Here is a 22,282-nt window from a genome sequence, read left to right as displayed (position 1 = left end):
AACAACAGGACTATGGAGCCGTAAAATACTTGGAATTGCAGATAATCTATGTATTCTACTTCTGCTTACCCATCGACTGTTCCTCAAAGATTAGAAATACTTAACTAGAAGTATCTATAACAGTGCTTGATATTCTCCCTGTTCTCAGGCAGTACTGCTATCAAAGAGTATAAAAGGTAACTACATTATCCTCATTTACCTCTGTGGTATCAAGTGCACATTTGAAAAACTAGACTGTATTGGTAAAACTTATTTAATAAAATAGAGCCGTGAAATTTATTTTGAAAAATATGAAGTTTGTAACTGAACATTATGGGTTATGTTTTTTAGCTGTTTTCATCTTTCTCAATTAGAGCTTTAAAGGTCAAGTATTTCTACTATACACACTGTAATTTCAAATTAAGATGTTTGGCTTTGGAATAGAAAATAACTGTATACAGCCTGACTGGAACTCAGCAGAAAACTTTATAAAATGGATTAGTTAGAAACTTTTGTAATTAAGTTGTTCTGTTTGCTCTTCTGCATGCTATTCCGTCACAATGCTGTCTCTAAGGAAAAAAGTCTGCAGCACCAACAGACAGTTATTTAACTTGGGAATCCAACAACAAACAAGCACTATATTAAGATTCCAAGAAAAAGCATGATCTGATATAGAAGGATTCGAGGTAACTAGTCTTGTAAAATATGCTGACCCTGCTAGGAAAGAAGAAAAATAAAGAATTTTTGGGGACCGATAAGAGATGTACGGAAGAAGTCACAAGGAAACATCTGTAGATCATATTATTATTTCAGCTGTATTAAAGACTGGAGCTACATAAGAATATAAGTATTGTACTTGTTGAAAACAGATTTTACTGTAACAGACTTAGCAGAAGCATCTTCACTGGTATAACGCTTACCAGTAATGGAATATTGTCTTCACTAAATTAGGATATTCAGGACATTTAAATAATATATATTTTGCAAACATATTAACTAAAGTCTAGGCAGAAGACTATACACACACTGAAACAAGAGACAGTAGGGCTTTGAAATTCCCGAAAAGTCACTGAAAGCAGGGAGAGATATTGGATGCCTTATGGGTCAGACTTTTTTTGATCCTGGAACCAGCATTGCTTCACTCATGATGAAATTGAGCTTTATCTATTTGATATTTTGAATTGGCATTCAGGATTAAAGACATGAAAGAGAATCAGTGATATTGGACATGCCATATCCACTCTCAAACAGAAAATAATGAGTTCATCAGTTAGTTCAACTCCAAATAGATCTAGATAAGGAATGTTACTGCATGAAAGTTATTTTGCAAACTGAGATACAAGGTGATTCAAACATCTTTTTAAAAATGCGCTTCCTCAAGCAAGTGCTTCCTCAGATTTCAGCCATCTGTTGTGAATGTCTGATTGATAACCTCCAAAAAATCATCATATAACAATACACTATTTTCTTGGAATTATTGATTCTACTTTTTAATGAATTTGGGCTCACTTTTACACCAGTGTGTCATCCACTTGGTAAGTTCCTAAATACTGACAAGTCAGATATCCTACAATGAACAACCTTTTAGTACTAAGTTTGGAGATGAGTGTATAAATATTTCATAGTAATAGCTTCTTTAGTCATGATGCCACAGCAGTGATTCAGGTACAACAGAATTACATTTCCTAGTGCCACAAATCCTTACTTCCAGTATGTTGGCATTGAGTGGACAGCTCTGAGGTTACAGACAACCTTCTCCCAAGCCCTCTCCCCATGGGCCTAGGAGCTTCCTTTCAGTTCAGGCCTGAGAGTACATTCCTTGCCTGAGATAGAGTCTTGGAGTTCCAATCTCTAGCATACTCAAAGTCATGCCTGTTCTTGGCCATGGATCCACTGATCTGGACAGCTGACCCATGGCCTGACTCCTCAACTGGACTTCAGACTGCTCCCATCATGGCAGACCCACCTGCTGGGCTGTGCCTGACCCTGGCTTCCCTCATCAGACCTCATCCTGACCTGCACACTTCTCAGCTTAACCTGCCTTCCCATCACAAGCTTTTCCAGTGATCTCTACCCCGGACTGAACATGACCACCACCTCTGGCCTGCCCTACACCTTGGCTGGGGCAGTGGGCCTGGTTGGCAAGTTGCTGCCCTGCTGGCTATGGTACTGCTTTCAGCTCCTAGCTTCTCAGCCCTCTCTGTGCCCTGACACTGTTCTCACAGCCATGAAACAATTAATTAATTAAGGCCAAGAAAATTGTATTAATTTTCAGACTTTATACATTTTTTAAAAATCTGATCTTTCAAGGTGAGTACAGAGATCCAGCTCCTATAACGACTCATGCAAGGGATCACCAAAGCAGGGGAATCTTTCAAAGCAGCAGCCACAGCTCAGCTTCAGTGTGAACTTGTTGCTGAGGTGCACTCAGAGACAGAGAAATCTGGCTTTTTCAAGGCCATACATTTGCCACGGCAGGTACTTTGACTCTAACACGGCTGTGAGTAAAATATCCTACAAGTACTATGTTTCTCCTAATCTCACAAAATTTACTATCTGAATCATAAACGTCATCTACAGATATATATTACATTTAAAAATCAACATGTTTATGTTGCTATCAACTAATGGAACCAAATAAAATAAAATCTCTTATATCTAATTAGGAAATGGAATACATATGTTAACATAATTAAAACTAAAAATATGACCTCTTTGCAGTAAATACATTTTTAGGTTTATATATATGTGCCTTGCTGAAAATAATCCTACCTTAAATGAAAACTCACATGATCACATAAAATACAGATTTCACATCAAAGACTAATAATTACCATCTATTTTGCAAAGAATTAACATTATTTTATTAAAAAGTTTAAATGTCATTATTATATAAAATGTACTGATGCAAATATGTGAATAAATATTTCCGTACTATTTAATAGTGCCAATTCTCTAAGACATCACGCTGAAATATCTGAAGAGATCACAGCTGTTTTTTTTCTATATTAGAGGAGCTGTATCTTAAACAAAGTTATAAGCACAATAATTTATACCATACCTTTGCTGTATAAAATGAAGTACAAGCTACCATATGCTGAATACTCTCATAACATCCTGCCTGTCTGGTTTGCAAAGCAGCACATGGAATTTCTTGAAGGACAGCCAAGCACTTAATGAGAATCTGTAAATATAAGGGTTAAAAAAAGTTTTGAATCTGCAACACAATTTCAAGTTTGTACTTCTGTTCAGTATATTGCTTTTGATGGTGAACTTTAAAAATACTTTAAAATCTAGCAGCAATGATGAAATGCTAGCTCTACAAAAACTAATAATAAAATTTCCATTGAATTTAATAGTGTCAAAGTTTCATCCACAGTCTTGACAAGTTCACACAATATCTTAGATATTAAATTATGGATACATGATGGATATTTTTGCTGATTTAATTAACATGAAATCAAAGAATGTTTAGTTCAGTGAGATGACATACTCCTAGTAAAGGACTGCTTAAAAGTATATTGAGCTGCTCAGAATTTTAAAAGAAAGAAAAATGTTTCCAGCATGTTCTAAAAATAAAGAACCATAAAAATGTTGCAAGTGTCTTCTGTATCCTTGTCAAATCTAAAAAACATGCCTGCTGCTTTAGAAATGACAGAAAAGCATTCAGGTACTCTGTTTTCAAGGAGAAGATGTCTGCTTCTGGAAAGGGACACTTGCCTGAAAACTATAGACTGCATTATCAAAACACTGAACACCCTTCTTTTTGAAGGACAAAACTGTACATAAAACAAACATTTAAAAAAGAGAGAGAGAGAAAGAGAGAGAAAGCTGCTTTCTTTCCTCAAAATTGCTATTTGCAAATGGCATACAAGTAGAAGTTGTAGCACATTCTAGTTTAAAAATACCAATGAATCATCCTGAAGAAACAATCAATATTCTGAATTTACTTTAGCATATCAGAGAAGAATCTGTGCAGCTTACACTGAACATATGCACTAGGAAGATATAAAACCAATAAAGGCTTTTCTTTCAGCGGCTTCTCTAGAAATAGAAGCTTAGATATTTGGCTGCCTTACTGTACACTTCATTTTGAGTTTAAATTGAATCACTATGTAAGTTTAAATTGAATCACAGGAATTGGGTGCAAGAAGCTCTGTTTTAAACGCTCTCACCTGAACTACTGGCACTGCAGAAATCTTGTAATAAATAATTGGAGCAAGGAGACCATAGCATTGTACAACTGACTGCAGTGCATAACTTGCATCATTCAAGAAATTACTAAGTTCAAGTGCCACAGTCATTCGTTCACATTCTGCTAATCTATCAACCTGTAGATTAAAAAAAAAAAAAAGATTCAAATATAAGTACCATTGATTAAAATCATTACAGAGAGTGAAAGAAGACAGATGTTAGACTAGATATTAGGAAGAAATTCTTTACTGTGAGGGTGGTGAGACACTTAAACAGATTGCCCATTGCAGTTGTGAATGCCCCCTCCCTGGAAGAATTCAAGGCCAGGCTGCATGGGGCTTTAAGCAGCCTGGTCTAGTGGGAAGTGTCCCTGCCTATAGCAGGAGGGCCGGAACTAAAGATCTTAATGTTCTCTTCCAACACAAACCATTCTATGATTCTATGATTATTGCAGTTTAAAAAGCAGTGTAAGCAGTAAGATAGAGCTTAAAAAATCATAAAGTCATAGAATCACTGAGGTTGGAAAAGACCTCGAAGATCGTATAGTCCAATTGCCCACCTACCACCAATATTGCCCACTACACCATGTCCCTAACTACTACATCTACTCTTTCCTTAACCACCTCCAGGGACAGTGACTCCACCACCTCTGCCAGCAACCTGTTCCAATGCACCACCACTCTTACAAAGAACAAATTCCAACCTGAACCTCTCCTGGTGCAACCTGAGGCCATTCCCCCTTGTCCTGTCGTTGTTACCTGGGAGAAGAGGCTGACCTTCACCAACAAATTTACAGTTAGAAGTATACAAACAAAAGCAACTGTATTAGTGATTCTAAAAGAAACCATTTGTCTTGAATTAATTTTGCCCTCTGAATTTATCTATGTAGTTTATAATGCCTTGATAGCTACCTTCATACTGGTTGGAGTGGAAATTTTGCATGCTAAGATTTCTGAGTAGGTAAAGGTAACAACATCTTTCTTTCCCTTTCAGTTATCTGCTGCAGTTGTACATGTGAACAGATCCAGTAAAGTTCCAGCATAATTGAATACTCATATGTGTAAGAGACAAATACTTAGCAAAGAAATAGTGGAATAGAAATAGAATAATAGAGAAAGCAAAAAAACTTAACATACCCTTGTAACACACAAGAGCCTGAAATAAGCTTAAAGAAGTTTAGCATATTAAAACCATGAAACTTTGTTAGAAGTTCAATATCAATGAAAATATAAATTTTAAATAGCAGTTAAATATTAAAAATTAAAGAACCTGGCTGCCTGTTAGTGGGACAAAACCAACTGCAATTATAACTCCTTATTAAAACATAGTCTAACAACAATGAAGGTAAGGAAAAAACTTCCTCAGCTGGAATCAGTGGGCTTTGCAAATTAAGACTAGTACATTGCAATATTTTGGAATGATGAAATTATGCTGATCAAAAAGTAAAATAAAAAAATCCGGTATATTATTTTATGCTACACATACTTGTTTCTTATAAAGCATCTCATTGGAACAGACAGAATCACAGAAGAGTGCTCCTTCCATGATATTAATGTCACAGATAGCAAATATATTCCTCAGAAAGAGATACAAGGTGGTAGGAGAAGTCTGAGATATAGCCTCAAAACGTAACCTACAAAACAAAAAGGCAAAAGAATGGTAAAAGCAAGTTAGTGGTGATTCAGACATCTCATGCCTGAAATTACGTTATATGAAAATGCAATCTTTAATAGAAGAATGATAGACAAAATTGATTGCTATGGGTACTGCTGAAAATGAGACTTACACATAAAACTGAAAAAATTGCTTAATATTTCTAGCTTAAAAATAAATAAAAGGAATAAAGTTCCTTTTCAAATTGTTGTCCTCCTTTTACTATACTAAAATACCTTTTCCTTTGTAGGTTCACCTGATACAGTGAAACTTAATTTGAATTTCCTTTGATAACTTGGGATGCTACAGCTTACTTAACTGTCTTCTTTAACATGTTTTTTTTCTGTGTTGACAGTGATGGATGCAGCTGTAAAGTACATTTCTAATATTAATAACAGACTCCTTTTCATCACTGAGGTCTGTGTTACAAGTCTCAAAATAATATTCTTTTCTTCTGCCTTTTTTTTTTTCCTTTTGGTTTGTTTTGTGGATTTTTTTTCTTCCCTAGGAGTAGGGGTGTATTTGCCCTTCTTATTATTTTGGTTTTTTTTCCTTTGTTTTGTTGTTGTTGCGTTACTTATTACAGCAACAATTCTATCATTTTGAAGTATAAGAATCAAATTTTTACTTCTCCTTGACCATATTTCCTAAAAGAGACTGAAACTGAAAAAGGAATATCAAATAGACACATTCCCATACTTGACATTACCAAGATATCAACAGGGCTTCTGTCTGGAAACAGAAGTCTTCCTTTCCTTCCAGCTCCCTCTACTGTCTCTTCATGTTCCCTGTGCTGTCAATCTACTCCAGTTAATTTCGTAGCTACCGAGCAGTAAAACTGAAACTGTCTTGTTTCAGGTCTCATAATGTAATTTTGAGACTCTTTCCTGTTGTAAAAATCATTAAAAAAAATAATAATAATGTTCCAGCTTAACTATCAGAAAAGCAAAATCCCTGACCTTTTCTTGCATTTAAAGTTTGCTCTTTGTTTGAAAGTAGTTTAATTCAAATGTTACTTCTATAACAGTATGTGCTTAAAAGTAAAAAATAAAAAAAAACTGAGAAAATGGTTAGTAAAAAAATAAGTAATGAAAAACAAGAATAAAGAAGTCACAGTCACCAGACTGCACTCCTGCGTTGTTCCCAGACCAGGGACAGATTTAAGACATAGATATAGTCATGACATAGGATGTCTAGTGATTATCATCTGGAGTCAAACAGTCCATGGGCTGCCTGTAAATCCCCAATGGCATGCAACATCAAGACCCTCAGTCACCTTGCATGGCTGGTATCAGACACACTGATGGACGCAGAGGATATACACCAGAGATATGGCTAAACCACACATAACAAGTACACTTAGATGCATTGCCTGTAACACAACTCAAGCACACACGAGCCTATACTACCAGCTCACCTCCAAACAGCAGAGAAAACAGCGGGCTCTGATGCAAGTTTAACAAAATAATACAGAAAAAACTCCGGACGTATTACATATCTCATAAGACCTGATTATTTGTTACTCTGTCTATAAGGTAGAAGTATTATTGCCAAACTGCTAAAAAAAAAGCCGTAATATCTATTTCTTGAAACTAAGATCGATGTTTCACAGAACTGTTAAAAGAATTTTGTTATTATAGTTTCAGAACTAAGCGAGTCTGTTAAACTGAAACTCAGAAGCTAGAAGACTACTTATCTCCTTCACCGGGCTGCCAAGGCTTTCCTAATGAAAGAATTAGTCTTGAAAGAATTAGTCTTAAAAGTATTCAACACAAGCAAAGAGGATTATTTGCAATCAGATATGTTGATGTTAATTTATTATTAAATTCTAAGCAGCTGACCAACATTTTAAAGTATTCTTTTTTATTATTGTATTTCATATCTATTATTTCATACAAGTCTCTTTTTTCTGACTGGGAATTAATTAAGTTGTGATTTGTTTTTGCATTTGTATATACTGAATTTCACTGAGTTTAACCACAGCATTTCTAGCTTGGCTTTGCTATCACAACAAATCCATATTATGGTTAAACATTTGAAATTTTTTTTTACAGAATAATTATTTTTTAAATGTCTGTTCTAAAGTACGGTAGTATATTTTAAAAATATTAGGACATTTATATAATCAGCCCAAAACAAAATTAGCAAGCATTTACCAATTTCAAGTGGTGTTCCAAGCAAAATGTGTATAGTTTCTGAACACTACTGCTTCCTTTATTGGAACTGAAAGTCAAGAACCCAGTTTATATTACATATTTTGCATAGGATAATTCATCGTATGGTATGAATGGCCACTTGATAAATATTTCCCAATTATCTAAAGTAATAAAACAATCATTATAAAGAATTAGGTGTGTAAATGCTACCACTTCCATAAATAACAAAAATTGTCCTCTAATTATACAACGCTGTATCTTTAGAACACATTTCGCACCTTTTTTGTGGAATGTTTTTCATATGAGGAGGCTGAACAAAATTTCACACCCTGGTACACTTCAAAATGAAATATGCACATCTATAATTAACTATTATTTTAATTTTGCTTTCACCAGTTACCTCTTTTCAGATATAGTCAAACTGCTTCTTGCAGAAATAACAGCTGCATTGGTGGGCAGTGAAGAAGAATTTGTAACAAAATAATCCCACATTGGTGAAAATGCTCCTCTGGCTAATGTGTAGTTGCCAGTCTGATAGGCTACCTAGCAAAAAAAAATATTTATGCAACTTTTTACAGAAAAAAATATATTAGATTCCATTTTAAATACTAACAGCTAATTAAAACAAATCTAACAAGTTTCTGTGGTCTTCAGATAAGCAAATATGATTACAGAGACAAAGAAAGGTTTTAAAACTCCCTCCCTTCAACATGCGAGCTTACAACAGCTGTAAGAATATTCTGATGTATTTGAATAAAATACACGTAGTAGCCATCTGATTATACTAATGTTAGTTTGTCTTTAGAAGTAGCATCAGGAAAGGCAAACAAGTTTCTTGACTGTTAACCAAGGATTTAATATTCCTTTGTGGAATACTTTACATATAATATATATATTATTTCATCTGGATTCATTTTACCTTTGTTACTACTGTAGAATGTTGAAATTCTGATTTGTGCTTTTGGCAAGAAAATGTTGAGTTATGGCTAGAAGTTGGAAAGTTACCAATGAAAAAATAGTAATTACAAACATGTTAAAGCTTATTATCAAACATTCTAACCCTACCTGAGTTAAATAAGCTCGAACGGTAGTAGCAGAAAGAGGTGGATATGCAAGGATTGGCCTTGTTGTTTCCCCAATGGCATCACCAATAAGTTTTCCATCAGAAGAATATGCTGCGACAGCAAATATGTATTTCTCATTGGAATCTAAACCTCGTACTTCCAAAAGGCTTTTTCCATCAGCCGGTATCTATGAACAAAAATATTTTCTGGTTACATCCTCAGAATATGTAAAAACAAAACTGAAATTCTACACTTTTATCCTTAAACAGATTATTTAATGTTCTTGGATACAATCAAAGTACAACGAGCACATCATGTTTCCACACAATACTGAGTTCTTGAAAACAATGAGAAAACAATGAAATGATATGAGGAAAAGTATCAGTTCTCTCTAAAATGCAACTGGTTGTACAAAGCACATAACCTAAGAGTAAAAGTTAATTACAAAAGCCTTTTCTCCAAGAGGCTGCTATATATAAAAATTACATATCTATATATGTAGACTACATACAGTTTTGCAAATTTGCACTATGAGCGTGCATGCTTGCAGAGCTCACACTGGAGACATTCTTGACCTCTGCTTTGCTTCCAGAGAAAAAGCATGTGGCTCACCTCCTCACATGCCACGTGCATGTAATAGATATGAGCCGAGGATGGCTCAAGATCTCTTGACACATGAAAATGGAAGTAAGTCAGTCAAGTCCGAACACATAGGTTGTTAAAGGATTTATATTACCTTGTTGCCAGAATTAAGAAAGACATGTTCTTATTATGGAGAAATGCCTGATAGATGATAGAAAATTAACCAAATTGTTAAATTTTTAATTTGTCTTTTTCTGACTTCCTGGAAAAAGAATAGTGCCTAAGGCACACTATGAATACATCAAAAACATTCATTTCCTTTTCTATTTCTTAGCTCTCTCTCAAAGAAAACAAAACACACACACACACAAAAGTTATTACAGAAGTGACAGAGATTTCTTTAACACTAAGCCCTTGACAGCATTTAATTCGTTATTCATCAAAGGTTTCCAGAATATATCATGCCTTCCACCTAGCAAAGTTTCAGTATCTTAAAAAAAAAATCCAAATGTTTGTCAAAGGCTTGGCCAGTTACCTAATTTTAAAAAGATGTAACATAAATACATTCATAAAAGATGTAGGGGGGCCTTTTTTTATTGTAGCTTTTGTTTGTTTGTTATGTTGGCTGGTTGGTTTTTAAGGATGAGAGAATGACCTGAATGGATTTTAGCTATGTCTTACCTCTTCTCCTGCATTTGGAAGTTTATTGTTATTTAATCTTACTTTCATATTATTTTCTCCTGCTACACAGCCCAAAATACTGTACCATGAAACCTTTAAAAAAAATGAGGACATAATGAGTTGTTGTAAATACAAGTATACTACCATGATGATGAAAGCAGATGACTCCATTTTCCTGTCTCCTCCCACAATCTATCCTATACCTCAAACACATTCCAAAGTATAAACTCAGTCATCTTGTTGATGTAAATTAATAAAGATCCCTTAGTTGATTATTGCAATAGCATTCTTCTGAAATTAACATCTGATTTTGATTCAGAAAATCACTTGAGGAAAAATCCTTAAAAGCAGGCAACAGAAATGCATATACAAACCTAGAATATTTTCAAAAAGGTCCATGTTCTTAATTTCTATTGAAATAAATGGTTTTTTAATGCCATTGAGTTGCTGGTTGTCTCATTTTGTATATCAGTCTGAGTTCTTTAATATTTTTAATCAAAGGAGAATGTGAGCATATATACCTCAATCAGACATGCCCACTGAAATCAAACATCATCATTTTGATGCACCTCTGCAGAACTGGGCAGATAGATTTCAGTAACTTCTCTTACATTAAACTTCTACTAAGCTGTACTAAATCAATTTGTTTTCAGTAGACCTCAGGTGGGACAGATGAGAACATTTATCAACATAAAAAATATCTGAACAACTGGAATGTTCATTTTTCTTGTGTTACATGTGATTTGTCTTGCAACAAATCCTGACTGTTTTTTCAAAATTTTATATTGAAGTAGAGGAGATTATTTCTAGCAAACAAGTAGCTCTAACATCAGGAAACTTTAGAGATACTTTGACTTCCAGTACAAGAACTATATATGCCTCATTTAGTACTAGATATCCATTTTCAATTAATACGTTTATCATTTAAAAACTACTTTTCATGTTTGCTTAACAGCTACGTATCTTTAGGAAAAAAGTCCTAGAATAATGGAGTCTCAAATTATAAGAATAATAATCACATTCTGCCATCTAGTGGCCCAATGCATTATATTCAGTGTCCTGTGCCAAACAAAACAAAGTTTTAACAGTTATTAATAAAGAACTCTCAGACTTTAAGGAGTATCTATTTTTTTAATTTTATGTGCATTAGTGATAAAAATGAAAGACTTTTTCATAGTGATTTTGTTTGAAATTCACTAACCAAGCTGCAATTAAACTGTAAGTTTTAAAACAACTGTTCACAGAAACATTCTTAGTATTCTTGTTACAATTTATGTTTCTATTGGTTTTATCCATGTTACAAAGTATGCTATTATTTTAAAGTAGCGTGCAAAAAAAAAAATTCTCTTTCAGGAAAACTGCAACTAGTGGAATTTCCATATGTTACCCTGTTTGGGCATTCTGGGCATATGAAGGAGAAAAACAGGATTCAGAACAGTCAGGATTTACAAAAGGCAAATCGTTGCAGACCACCATGACTGATCTCTATGACAAAATGACTGGATTTATGGATGAGATAGAGGAGGGAAGAGGAGTAGCTGGCCTTTACCAGGACCTTAGCAAGGCTTTCAACAGTCTTTTATTATTCTTATAACAAAGATAGGATAGCATGGGTGTATGAAAAGTTAGATGGGTAAAATAACAGTTGAAGATCAGACTCAGAGTATTTGTTAAGCATTCGTACTCTAACGATAGTAGCAAGCAGTGCACTTTGTGAGACCATCCCAGGATCTCTCTTGTTCAATATGTTTAGCAATGACCTGAGAAGAGTCAGAAAGTTTGCAGATGATGCCAAAACTGAGGGAAACAGTTGATACCTTGAACCCTGAGGGCAGGATTAACACAGAGTTCCCAAACCAATGGACGAAGAAGAACCTCATGAAATTTAACAACAAAAAAACCACAAAGTCTTGCACCTACGAAGGAAGAATCTCTTGCAAGAGTATAGGCAAGGGACTGGCATGTTGAAGGGCAGCTTTCCTGAAAAGGATCTGGAGGTTATGCTGGACAAAAAGCTGAACATGAACCAGAGGTGTGCCATGGCCTCAAAGCAGTCTAAAAACACGTTGAGCTATCTTAACAGAAATACAGTTAAGAAATTGAGGAACAAGATTATCTCTGACTATTCAGAACTTCAGGCTTCAGTGGATCTATCAGGAGTCACTGAAAACTTCCAAGAAGGTTATGAAGAAGATGTAGTCAGGCTTTTCACAGTAGTGCATGGTAAGATAATGAAAAACAACAGTCCTAAATTGAAGCAAGAGAGATTCCAGTTTTACATAAGGAAAAGATTTTCCTCGTGAACAGGCTGACCACAGAAGTTGCGTAGTCTCCATCCTTAGAGATTTTCAGAACTGACTTGACAAAGCCCAGCAACATGGCCTAATTTCACAGCTGACTCTCTTTTGAGCAAAAGTTTGGACTAGAGAACTCTCCAAAGATAGCTTCTGGTCTGTGTTGTTCTGACCCTACATACTAGATAGAAGGTATATTTTCTACCTGAGCTATGGCACATTAGCACTTCATTCACAGAGCTTTGACTGTGGTACTTTCTTGCATCACATGATGCAACAGTCTTCCTTCTCTTCAGAGAGTGATTAGGCATATGTCAACCCCTAGAAAGAGACTGAACTTCTGACAAGTAGAATAAACGAGGATTATAAAGCAGAAAAACCAAAGATGATATGTGAGATAAAGGAAGTTCCGTGTAAATGTGAAGATCAAAACAGTGAGTCATGATTGAGTCACAGGATATAAAAAATGCATACTTAATTAACTCAGGGTAACATAATCTTCTCAAGACTAACAGAGAAAACTGTGATGGTACAGCACTGCTGAAACAACTTTTTTATCATGCATTATTTAATATATTTCTTCCAGAATCATTATGAAAAACATTACCTGAACATCTGAGGAGAATGAGGCTGGTTTAAATGTCATGGAGCAATGTGATCTAGAAAGTAATAGAGGAGGAGGAGGAACCCTGCTTTTTTTCTTGCTGCTCATAAATTCTTTGAGACTGTGATACAATGCACTTTGTTCAGCTTCAACTTGTTCAATTAAAGTTAGTGCCTCCTATGATTTAAATCAAAAGAGAAAAAACTATTAAAACAACAATTAGCAGATGTAACAAATTATTTTCAGAAAAAATCTTAACAGAAAAAAAATCACTGCTACATAGAGAAATTTTTAGAGTTTCACATTCTCTTAGATCCTAAATTAGTATGAATTATATGTTGTGTATGCCTTACATATGCAGATTAATTTTACATTCTACAATAAAGTGAAAGCAGAGTTGTGTCTGAAAGAGGCAGGGATGAGGCATCTGCAATTTTGAAAGAATCTACAGGAAAAAAGAGAGTGGTTATGACTAATGATGATTAGCAGTTTATGGTGAAGAGTAATTAGCTTCTAGAAGATACAAAAAAAGATAAACAACTTTTCTTAAGGAAAAGAGCTGAGGACCTGTCTGTGGCATTTTTGAAGAATCTCCTTCTAGAGAGAAAATAAACTCAGTAAATAATGAAAAGGAAGAAGGATGCAGACATGAAATAAGTAGGGCTATGCCAGTCTCTGGGTTAGCCAGAGATAGCTGAAAGCTGACTGATCGTCCTAATTGACATCATAATCTATTAGCATTGGTCCAAAAATGTGTGGACCTCCTACACATAGCAATTACGTGGCTAATGGTACATGCTTTCCTAACAGTACTGAATGGCAAATTGGTAGGTTTCTTCACTTTGCGTGCATCATCACAGTAAAAGAAATTTTGCTTCAAAATTTAATATTAAGAACTTGCTACATTTATATCTTTGCTTATAGTATCTGTTCAGTGCAGATCAAAATCAAAAAGGTCAGCTTCCAGAGACGAAGAAATCAAGGACGTCTTGGACAAATTACATTTCTCTGGGAGAAATGCAACATCTTATAATTAGAGTTTTTATTTATGCATTTATAGCACTGTTCATACATCGGACAAAAAGTTTAGGCTGAATCAACTCTGAATGATGAACTGAAAAAGGAAATCCCAAGTTACTGGTAATTCAGTGAGAGTCCTATAATCTTGCACTTAACAGTTCCTTGCTTCCGTCCTCATACATTTATGAAGTCATAAGAACAGTCATACCGCTACGGGTCAACATAGCTTTGTATCTCATACCCATAAATGACAAAAAACTAGACACAGACTTATAGTGAAAGGAGGAGTTAAAATTTAATACAGTCTTAATTATATCACTCAGAATCATAGAATGGTTTGGGTTGGAAGGAACCTTTAAGATCATCCAGTTCCAACCCCCCAGCTATAGACAGGAACACCTCCCTCTAGACCAGGTTGCTCAAAGCCCCATCCAGCCTGGCCTTGAATGCTGCCAGGGAGGGAGCATTCACAGCTTCTCTGCACAACCTGTTCTAGTGTCTCGCCACCCTTGCAGTAAAGAATTTCTTCCCAATATCTAGTCTATATCTACCCTCTTCCAGTTTAAGGCCATTTCCCCTCATCCTGTCACTACATGTCCTTATAAAAAGTCCCTCCTCAGCTTTCCTGTAGTCCCCCTTCACGTACTGAAGGCCACTACAAGGTCCCTCCAGAGCCTTCTCTTCTTTGGACACTTCACCTTGTCTTCACAGGGAAGGTGCTCCAGCCCTCTGATCATCTCTGCGGCCTTCCTCTGGACCCGCTCCAACAGCTCAGTGCCCTTCTTGTGTTGGCTGCCCCAGAACTGGACACAATACTCCAGGTGCAGTCTCACGAGTGCAGAGTAGAGGGGCAGAATCACCTCCCTTAACCTGCTGGACATGCTTCTCTTTATGCGACCCAGGATACAGTTGGCCATCTGGGCTGCAAGCGCACATTGCTGGCTTATAGTGAGTCTTTCATCCACCAGCACCCCCCAAATCCTTCTCCTTAGGGGAAGCACAGCACAGTCCCTTACTTCTCCCCACTCCCTCCACTTTCAGATTAGGGCTGTATCAACCCTTGTGGGAAATGTCTAAGGAAAAAAGTAAGATAAACAAGAAATTGAGTGACTCTTCATCTCACACAACCATTCAACTTCTGAAGGAACGTCATTGCTTGCTTAAAAATGATACTTCTTTACGGTAAATTGTATTATGACAGAATTTTTAATTAAAAGGATCATAGAATCATTCTTCCCTGAGGATATAATTCTTATTATTGCAATCTACACTAGCCCAGTGTGGATAAAGATAGTGCTGTGACTGCAAGTGGCCCTGCATGACCTATACATCATTAACTGAAGAACTTGGAAGACAATCAATGTGACAGTGTTGTAAGAGGAGAAAGAATAATCCTATGGTTGAGGAAGCTTCTGGCACAGACCTGCCCTGATTTTGTTAATTCAGTTTTAGAGATGGACAACAGGAATTCTTAGTGTATCCAATTCTGTAAAGACTTGGACATACAAGTAGACATAGAGGACAGGAAGGAAGAATGAAACAACCAGAGGGAATAAAACAAAATGAAAGATACATAGGAACTTAAGTAGTTAAACATTGTGATGTGGATGACTGTACACGTATGACTCAGAAGTTTCCATAACCAACCAGTGGCTTGATAAATAGTAAGAAGTTATGTGCATGTTTTCCTAAAAAATAAACAGCAGAAAGAGTACTCTTCTATTTTGCAATATAAAAAGTAAAGTTTTGGGTCATACTGTTGAAAACATCAAAAGATAAATGTAATTCTATGTAAAGCTCTTAGATGTGTCATGAAAGGCAAAAATCTTTATACAGAAGCATGAAAACAAAAATACAAATTTGCTGTTCATAAAGTGAGTACTCTCTACCTCAAGAAGGAAAATTAATTGAGTATATCACAGCACAATTATCTAAAATCATCTTGTTAAATTTGCCCAAAGTTAATCTGACATTTTCTGGTAAACGGCTGTAAATATATACTTTTACCTACTCCCTTTTCTGTAAACTGTGCATAAAACAAAAATATAGTGAAGGTCAGCATAAGGCCTATGCAAACATTTATTTGGGATAACCATATATTTCTTGGGAATTACTTGTAAGTCTTCATTGGTGGCTGCAGTTACAACTTTCATACTATCTAATTACGTCTCATATTCTTGCTGTATATTTTGCAGATTTATTAGATTTTTAGTATACATCTTTTCTGATCCAGTTTTTGCATTCAAATGAAATAAACAAGTATTTTAATTATCATGCTTCCAAATCTGTGGCACTTAAAAGAAAAACACTTTCTAGTAACTTCTTGTTCGATATACTTCTTCATATATTATATAAGTGAGTATTTCAGATACGTATTGTACAGGCTATGGACAAAATTTGTGCCCTCCTGATGAAAAGCCAGTTTTCAGGGATAGATTCTGGTTACAAAAGTCACCAAGGTCATAAAGTGGAAAGACTTCTACGGATTTCAGAAGACTTTGGAGGGAGCCCATGCACAACCTACCTTTAACCTCAATAACTTCCAAAACCTCCAAATTCTAAAATGTTTTTTTTTAATAAGTTCAAATAAAGCTAATGTCATCATCAGCAGACATCTAAAACAACTTACAGATTTTGAGAAAAGAAGAATGTTGAAGGTTGCAATGGGAAGAAGAAAACCTTAATGACATTTTGGCAAGGCACAGGTGAAGTGTAGAAAATGGCAAAGTCTAGGTGATTAAGTGTAGAAACAAAGGTCATTCCTTTCAGCTTTCCTGTAAGCTGCACATATGCACAAAATTTGAGGTTTTCCTCTTTCTTAGTTTTAAGTTTGTAAGAAGGAGTAATCTAACTCTTAACTTTACAGAACGTGGAAAATTGTGATATTGTGGGGTTTTTTATTACCTTCAGTAGTTGCCGTTGGGAAGAAGTACTTAAGTCATTAGGGAACATCTGTGCAGCCTTTTCCATCAAAAATATTGCTCTGGATAGCTTATTCTTTTTTATTTTTCTGATTATATCTTCCTCTGTAAAATAGATATTTTAAGACATTTATAAAACAGCAGCAATCATTTATTATATTTCTAAAATCTTAAATAATAGGCCTGACCTGTTAAATAATGAGAATCTTCAATATTCTTCACACGATACTTGCTAGACTTAAGACTTCTGCCATCCTTCTGAACACCTGTACAGGAAGGAAATCCTCAGTAATTAATTCTGGTAGTGTCATTGAAAAGATTTCAGGAAGAAATGTTAATACGTAGCTCTGTAGAAAAGCTCTTCCACCCTGTGCTCTTTGCATTGGTTCAAGGAGAACTTACTGGAAAGACCATGCCAGTAAACTTGTCCCTCCCTTATGCTCTGGCAACTTTAGTAATTATGTCAACATCACATGAAAAGAGGGATCTTGTCTGATCGTAGAGTGCAGTTCATAGGGGAACTCTATTGTGTCAAGCTTGTAATAGCTTTTAATTTTTTAAAAAATACACAAATGGAAGACCAAGTAACATTATCTGCAGGGGGCATTTGGCAAGAGTGGGGTATCTAGTGAAGGGATAAGAACAACTTCATAGGAATAGAAACCAAGATGACAAAGAGCACAGAGGAGGGCCACAAAGATGATCAGAGGAATGGATCACCACTCCTATGAAGAAAGGCTGAGGGACTTTTGCTTGTTTAGCTTGGAGAAGGCTCTGGGGAGATCTCATTGCAGCCTTCCAGTAACTGAGGGGAGCTTATAAGCAGGAGGCGGACTGACCTTCTACACAAGCAGATAGTGATAAGAAAAGGGGGATAGCTTTAAACTAAAAGAGGGGAGATTTAGGTTAGATTTTGGGGGGAAATTCTTTACTAAGAGGGTGGTGAGGTAGTGGCACAGGCTGCCCAGAGAAGCTATGGGTGCCCCATCCCTGGAGGTATTCAAGGGCAGGTTGGATGGGGCACTGGGCAGCCTGAGCTGATGAGTGGCAGGCCTGCCCATGACAGGGGGTTGGAACTGGATGATCTTTAAAGATCTCTTCCAAACTAAGCCATCCTATCATTCTATAATTCTATGAAAGTATCCAAGTATCACTCTCCAGAGAAAATTTTCTGTATTGTAGAAAAAAGAACACCTGCACAGCATCTCTTATTGACACTGTAACTGAAAATATATTATAACTGAAATTTTTAAAAATTTAAAAAATACCAAACTGTACAGGAATCAAATCTAGTAGTTATTAGCAAAGTTTAACTCCCTTCAGCTGACTGTGGATTAGAGATAAATATGTGGTAAACTGAAATTCTTTCAAATACAGTATACTATTTCTGTCAGTATATGGCATGCAAATTGCCCAATATAGGCTCCTCTTTGGAAAGTAGATACTCCTTTATTTATTAATATTACAAAATGTATTAACAGAGGACTGTAATCAAGCTATGATTATCATTTACCTTTTCTGCAACTTACCTTGTGTCAGTTTAAGAAGTTTCACTGCTATTCGATGTTGGGCCTGAATGAGCTCCAAGTGTAAATCCATTAAAAAACTATTTCCTGTTCCTGTCTTATCATTACTCCATTCCAAAATAGAACTCAAATTCTGGTCATTTGAGTCCACCTAGTAAACAGAAAGTGGTAAATAAGCAAACACGAGCTTATATCAAATGGCTTACTACATTTATGTTGATACTGTTATTTAAGTAAGCTGACAAACACTTTGAAATTATTCATAAGTGTGCTATGCAATCATAAAAGAAAGCATAGAAGGACAATGTCTAGACAGAGAAGAGCATGGATAATGGTCAAGGAATATACAAAAACTAATAATTAATAGGATACAGGATTAATAATAAACATGAAACTGTAGAAGATTTGGGTTCATTTTGTTACCAGACCATGAAACAAAGATCGAGTTGGCATAGAATGGTAAAATTTAGAAAATCTAGATTCCTTCCAACAATCGAAATTACTTTTAGTAATGAAGAGTTGCAGACAATACAAATGAAAACAATTTAAATTTTTGCAATAAAGGAGAAAGTTACAAATTATATCTATCTCCAAACAAAAATGGCAAAACTTGAAAGAGTCTGTAGTTTACTATTGAATATGAAAATGCTATGTCTCCCACACAATGATTTATTCTTTCTATTCTCTTCTTACAGGAGACCAGAAGATGATGGTCATTTGATAATGCAAAGATCTCTAAGAAAATAAAAGATACCAGTTTTGTGACATAAAAGTCCAATATATTAGTTGCAATACAGCTTTCTGTAGAATTTACCTTTGTACAGCAGTTGTCAAATATTGACTTTCCATCTGGTAGAATGGTCATTAAGCGAGATTTGTTCATTTCATTAATTGTTTTTTCAAGACTTTCATAGGCAAGCTGCAGTTGTTCTGTAGGACTTCTCTGAGATGAACACAAAATTTTAATTAATTTAGAATTTCCCCTAAGCTCTTCAAAAGAAATTTACTATATCACAGAGTCTAGTTCACAGCAGAATGAAACTGAACTTAGAGAACTGAATTTACAAACAGCATTTTTCATTAGTAATTTCATAATGTTTCATGAGGTATTAAGAAAACGCTGTCATTTCAGAAACATTATGAAGATAATAAGATAACATTATGTTATGAAGATGCTACAGGTGGAAATAAGTGTTCTTATCCTATTCAAAATGTTGTATTAGTGAAAATAAATTAGACATTACCGTTAATATTTCAGGAATGTCACAGGTTTCATCTTCAGAGAGAATTACACTTCTTTTTCCTTTTTTATAGGAAAAAAAAATCAGAAAGTGAAAATGAAACATGCTCAACTTTAGTACTGTTGGATTAAATTTACCACTAATTTAAGAGTTTGGCAAATCAGTTCTTCAGTACTTGACTGTTAATTACACTGTTTCTCGAAAAGGTTTTGAGAGTTTAAACATCGTAGTTACCTATGTACAATTATAATAATTTAGTATATAATTACTGAGTAAAGCAGTATTTTTATGTATGCCCTATATTTCATTGTAACATTAGATCCAAGCCAATGAAAACTGGACTCATTTCATAGTTCCTCTCACTATGGTATGATCCACATTGATATTTCATCTTTAAATCAATCCAAATCTATTTTTATTTAATTCATAACTGTTTTTAATGAAAATTGAACTTTTGGATGATTTCTAAATGTGTTAGGTCACATTTTTATGATACCAAGAATCATGTCTTCCTTTCCAAAACAAGGGGAAGTAGGCTTCTTTGCTCTCAGATAGAGCCCTCAACCCTGTAAAATCTCTAAAAATCTGAAAATCTGTCTTCCTTCAGAATTCACTCAGTAAAAAAAGACTTCTCAGCTTACATACATGAGTCTGACTGGCTTTTCATCAGCCTGTTTTGTGCAATGGTTCCCAACTATTCAGCCTTTTTTCCCTCCAAAAAATACTTATTTAAATGGAGTGAAAAAGAGTAATATGTTGCAAAGATAATTAATCAGTTTCCATCAGAACTGTATGATTTTCATAACATTAACAGATAACAATACCTACTTGACCTTATAGTAGAATAGTAGCGTCCCAAGATTTTCTTACTTTCAAAAAAGCAAAACGTACTGTCATTCTCTTCTGCTCCTAGATATGCTTTAAAAGAGACTTTAACATCTACTCTCTAGCTGTTTTAAAATAATAATGAAAAATATGATTCATAGTACAAGATCCTACATCAATAGCAACAGAGAAGTTTTAAAATATGTATATACATTCATGTTCTGAATCATTAGTAAGGTCTTTTAAGGAAATCTGTTTAATATGATTGCATTATCCTAATCTCATCAGTCAAGTTCAGTTCAGTTTCAGAGACAATTAAATTCTTATATAAAAATCAAGACTTGTGTAGAGGAGATCCAAATTAATGACATAATAAAAGCAAAACCTTCAGTATGGCCTCAATATTTCCCCTTTTGTTTGCTGTGCCACTAGTTAACCAGCAATTCAACTCTCCAAATGAGCCACAGCACATACTGACTTCAGTCTAGCCAATATCCAAAGAGCATATGAATAATCTGAAGCTACTAAGAAGGGGCTAAGATAAATATAAAAAAAACTGCGAGGAAGGTGAGTCATAAAAGATGTGATTCAAAATGAGAATACTTCAGGAGAACTGGAAATGTAGGAAATAAGACCTACACTACAAAAATTCTTTGAAAAGCAGGTTTCATTCATTCTGGTTATTCATGAAGCTCTGTTTACAAAATTCTCAACAACAACTTTTTTGTTGAAAGCTTTACCTGATTTTTTCTTAGATTTACTCGCAGAATCAGCCGTATTTTCCAATATCGCAGTTAGACACAAGGTTATCTCTGTTACCATTACAACATCAGTGTCTGCTACATTACTCTTCAGAATTACTTCATTTATTATCCAGAGTACATAAACCCACTAAAAAAGGAGGGAACAAAAACAGGATCAAGATAGAGTTAAAACATTTTTGAAGATATTTATATATTAGAGGTAGTTAGGGTTTTGCACTCAACATTGTTTAAATACATTCATAAACTTGAACATAACTTGTACTTGTCATCTTTTTCTAATGCCACCAGATCAAGATGCAAGCCACTATGTCATTAGAAAGAACACTTTTTTATTTTAGAAAGCTATTACTTACTATTACTCTAGAAAGGGAAAAGATTATGAACATTCATACTTTGTCATAGTATTGTCAGCCTTGCAGCAGATACGATCATCTGCCACTCAATTATCCCCATATCTTCCCACTTGAACAGTGTAAAAGATACCTCAGTGCTTCTGTGGCACATGCACAGGACATTAACTGTAAGCTATCTTCTGGTGAATCTGTCAACAATTTTTTAGAAATCAAAGTCACAAAAGTTTCCTTCAGAAACTTTTTGGTCTACGTCAACTGTTTACTGGAAGCCCTGAGAAACTACTGTAAATTATCCTTCACATGACAACATTTCAACAATAGATTCTCAGTCTTGGGAAAAGTCCAAGATAAGGCTGTGGCTTTGCCTAGTGGGCCAAATCCTGTTGAGTTCCATCTCCCTCCTCTTAAGCTGTAAGGTTTCTGCT

At 35.1% G+C, this 22,282-nt stretch overlaps 1 protein-coding gene across 5 annotated transcripts in view; it reads right to left on the bottom strand.

Moving 5' to 3' along the window:
• CFAP54 (cilia and flagella associated protein 54) overlaps nt 1-22,282 on the bottom strand; it is a 120,006-nt gene that overhangs the window by 58,861 nt on the left and 38,863 nt on the right. For 4 of the 5 annotated variants that reach the window (XM_021392364.1, XM_021392447.1, XM_021392147.1 and 1 more), the window contains 13 exons: nt 21,481-21,631; nt 19,919-19,977; nt 19,489-19,617; nt 18,678-18,825; nt 17,337-17,414; nt 17,132-17,253; nt 13,211-13,384; nt 10,310-10,402; nt 9,048-9,233; nt 8,383-8,525; nt 5,659-5,806; nt 4,155-4,310; nt 3,041-3,163 (listed from right to left, as the gene is read on the bottom strand). In XM_021392364.1, coding sequence (XP_021248039.1) covers nt 3,041-3,163; nt 4,155-4,310; nt 5,659-5,806; nt 8,383-8,525; nt 9,048-9,233; nt 10,310-10,402; nt 13,211-13,384; nt 17,132-17,253; nt 17,337-17,414; nt 18,678-18,825; nt 19,489-19,617; nt 19,919-19,977; nt 21,481-21,631 — 1,710 coding nt within the window. The remainder of the gene's footprint in view (nt 1-3,040; nt 3,164-4,154; nt 4,311-5,658; nt 5,807-8,382; nt 8,526-9,047; nt 9,234-10,309; nt 10,403-13,210; nt 13,385-17,131; nt 17,254-17,336; nt 17,415-18,677; nt 18,826-19,488; nt 19,618-19,918; nt 19,978-21,480; nt 21,632-22,282) is intronic. The other variant, XM_021392293.1, reaches the window with a different exon arrangement.

Source organism: Numida meleagris, chromosome 1 (assembly GCF_002078875.1).
Source record: "Numida meleagris isolate 19003 breed g44 Domestic line chromosome 1, NumMel1.0, whole genome shotgun sequence".
NCBI lineage: Eukaryota > Metazoa > Chordata > Aves > Galliformes > Numididae > Numida > Numida meleagris.
The sequence above is the reverse complement of the archived record's forward strand: the minus strand, read 5'-3'. Positions and strand labels throughout refer to the sequence as shown.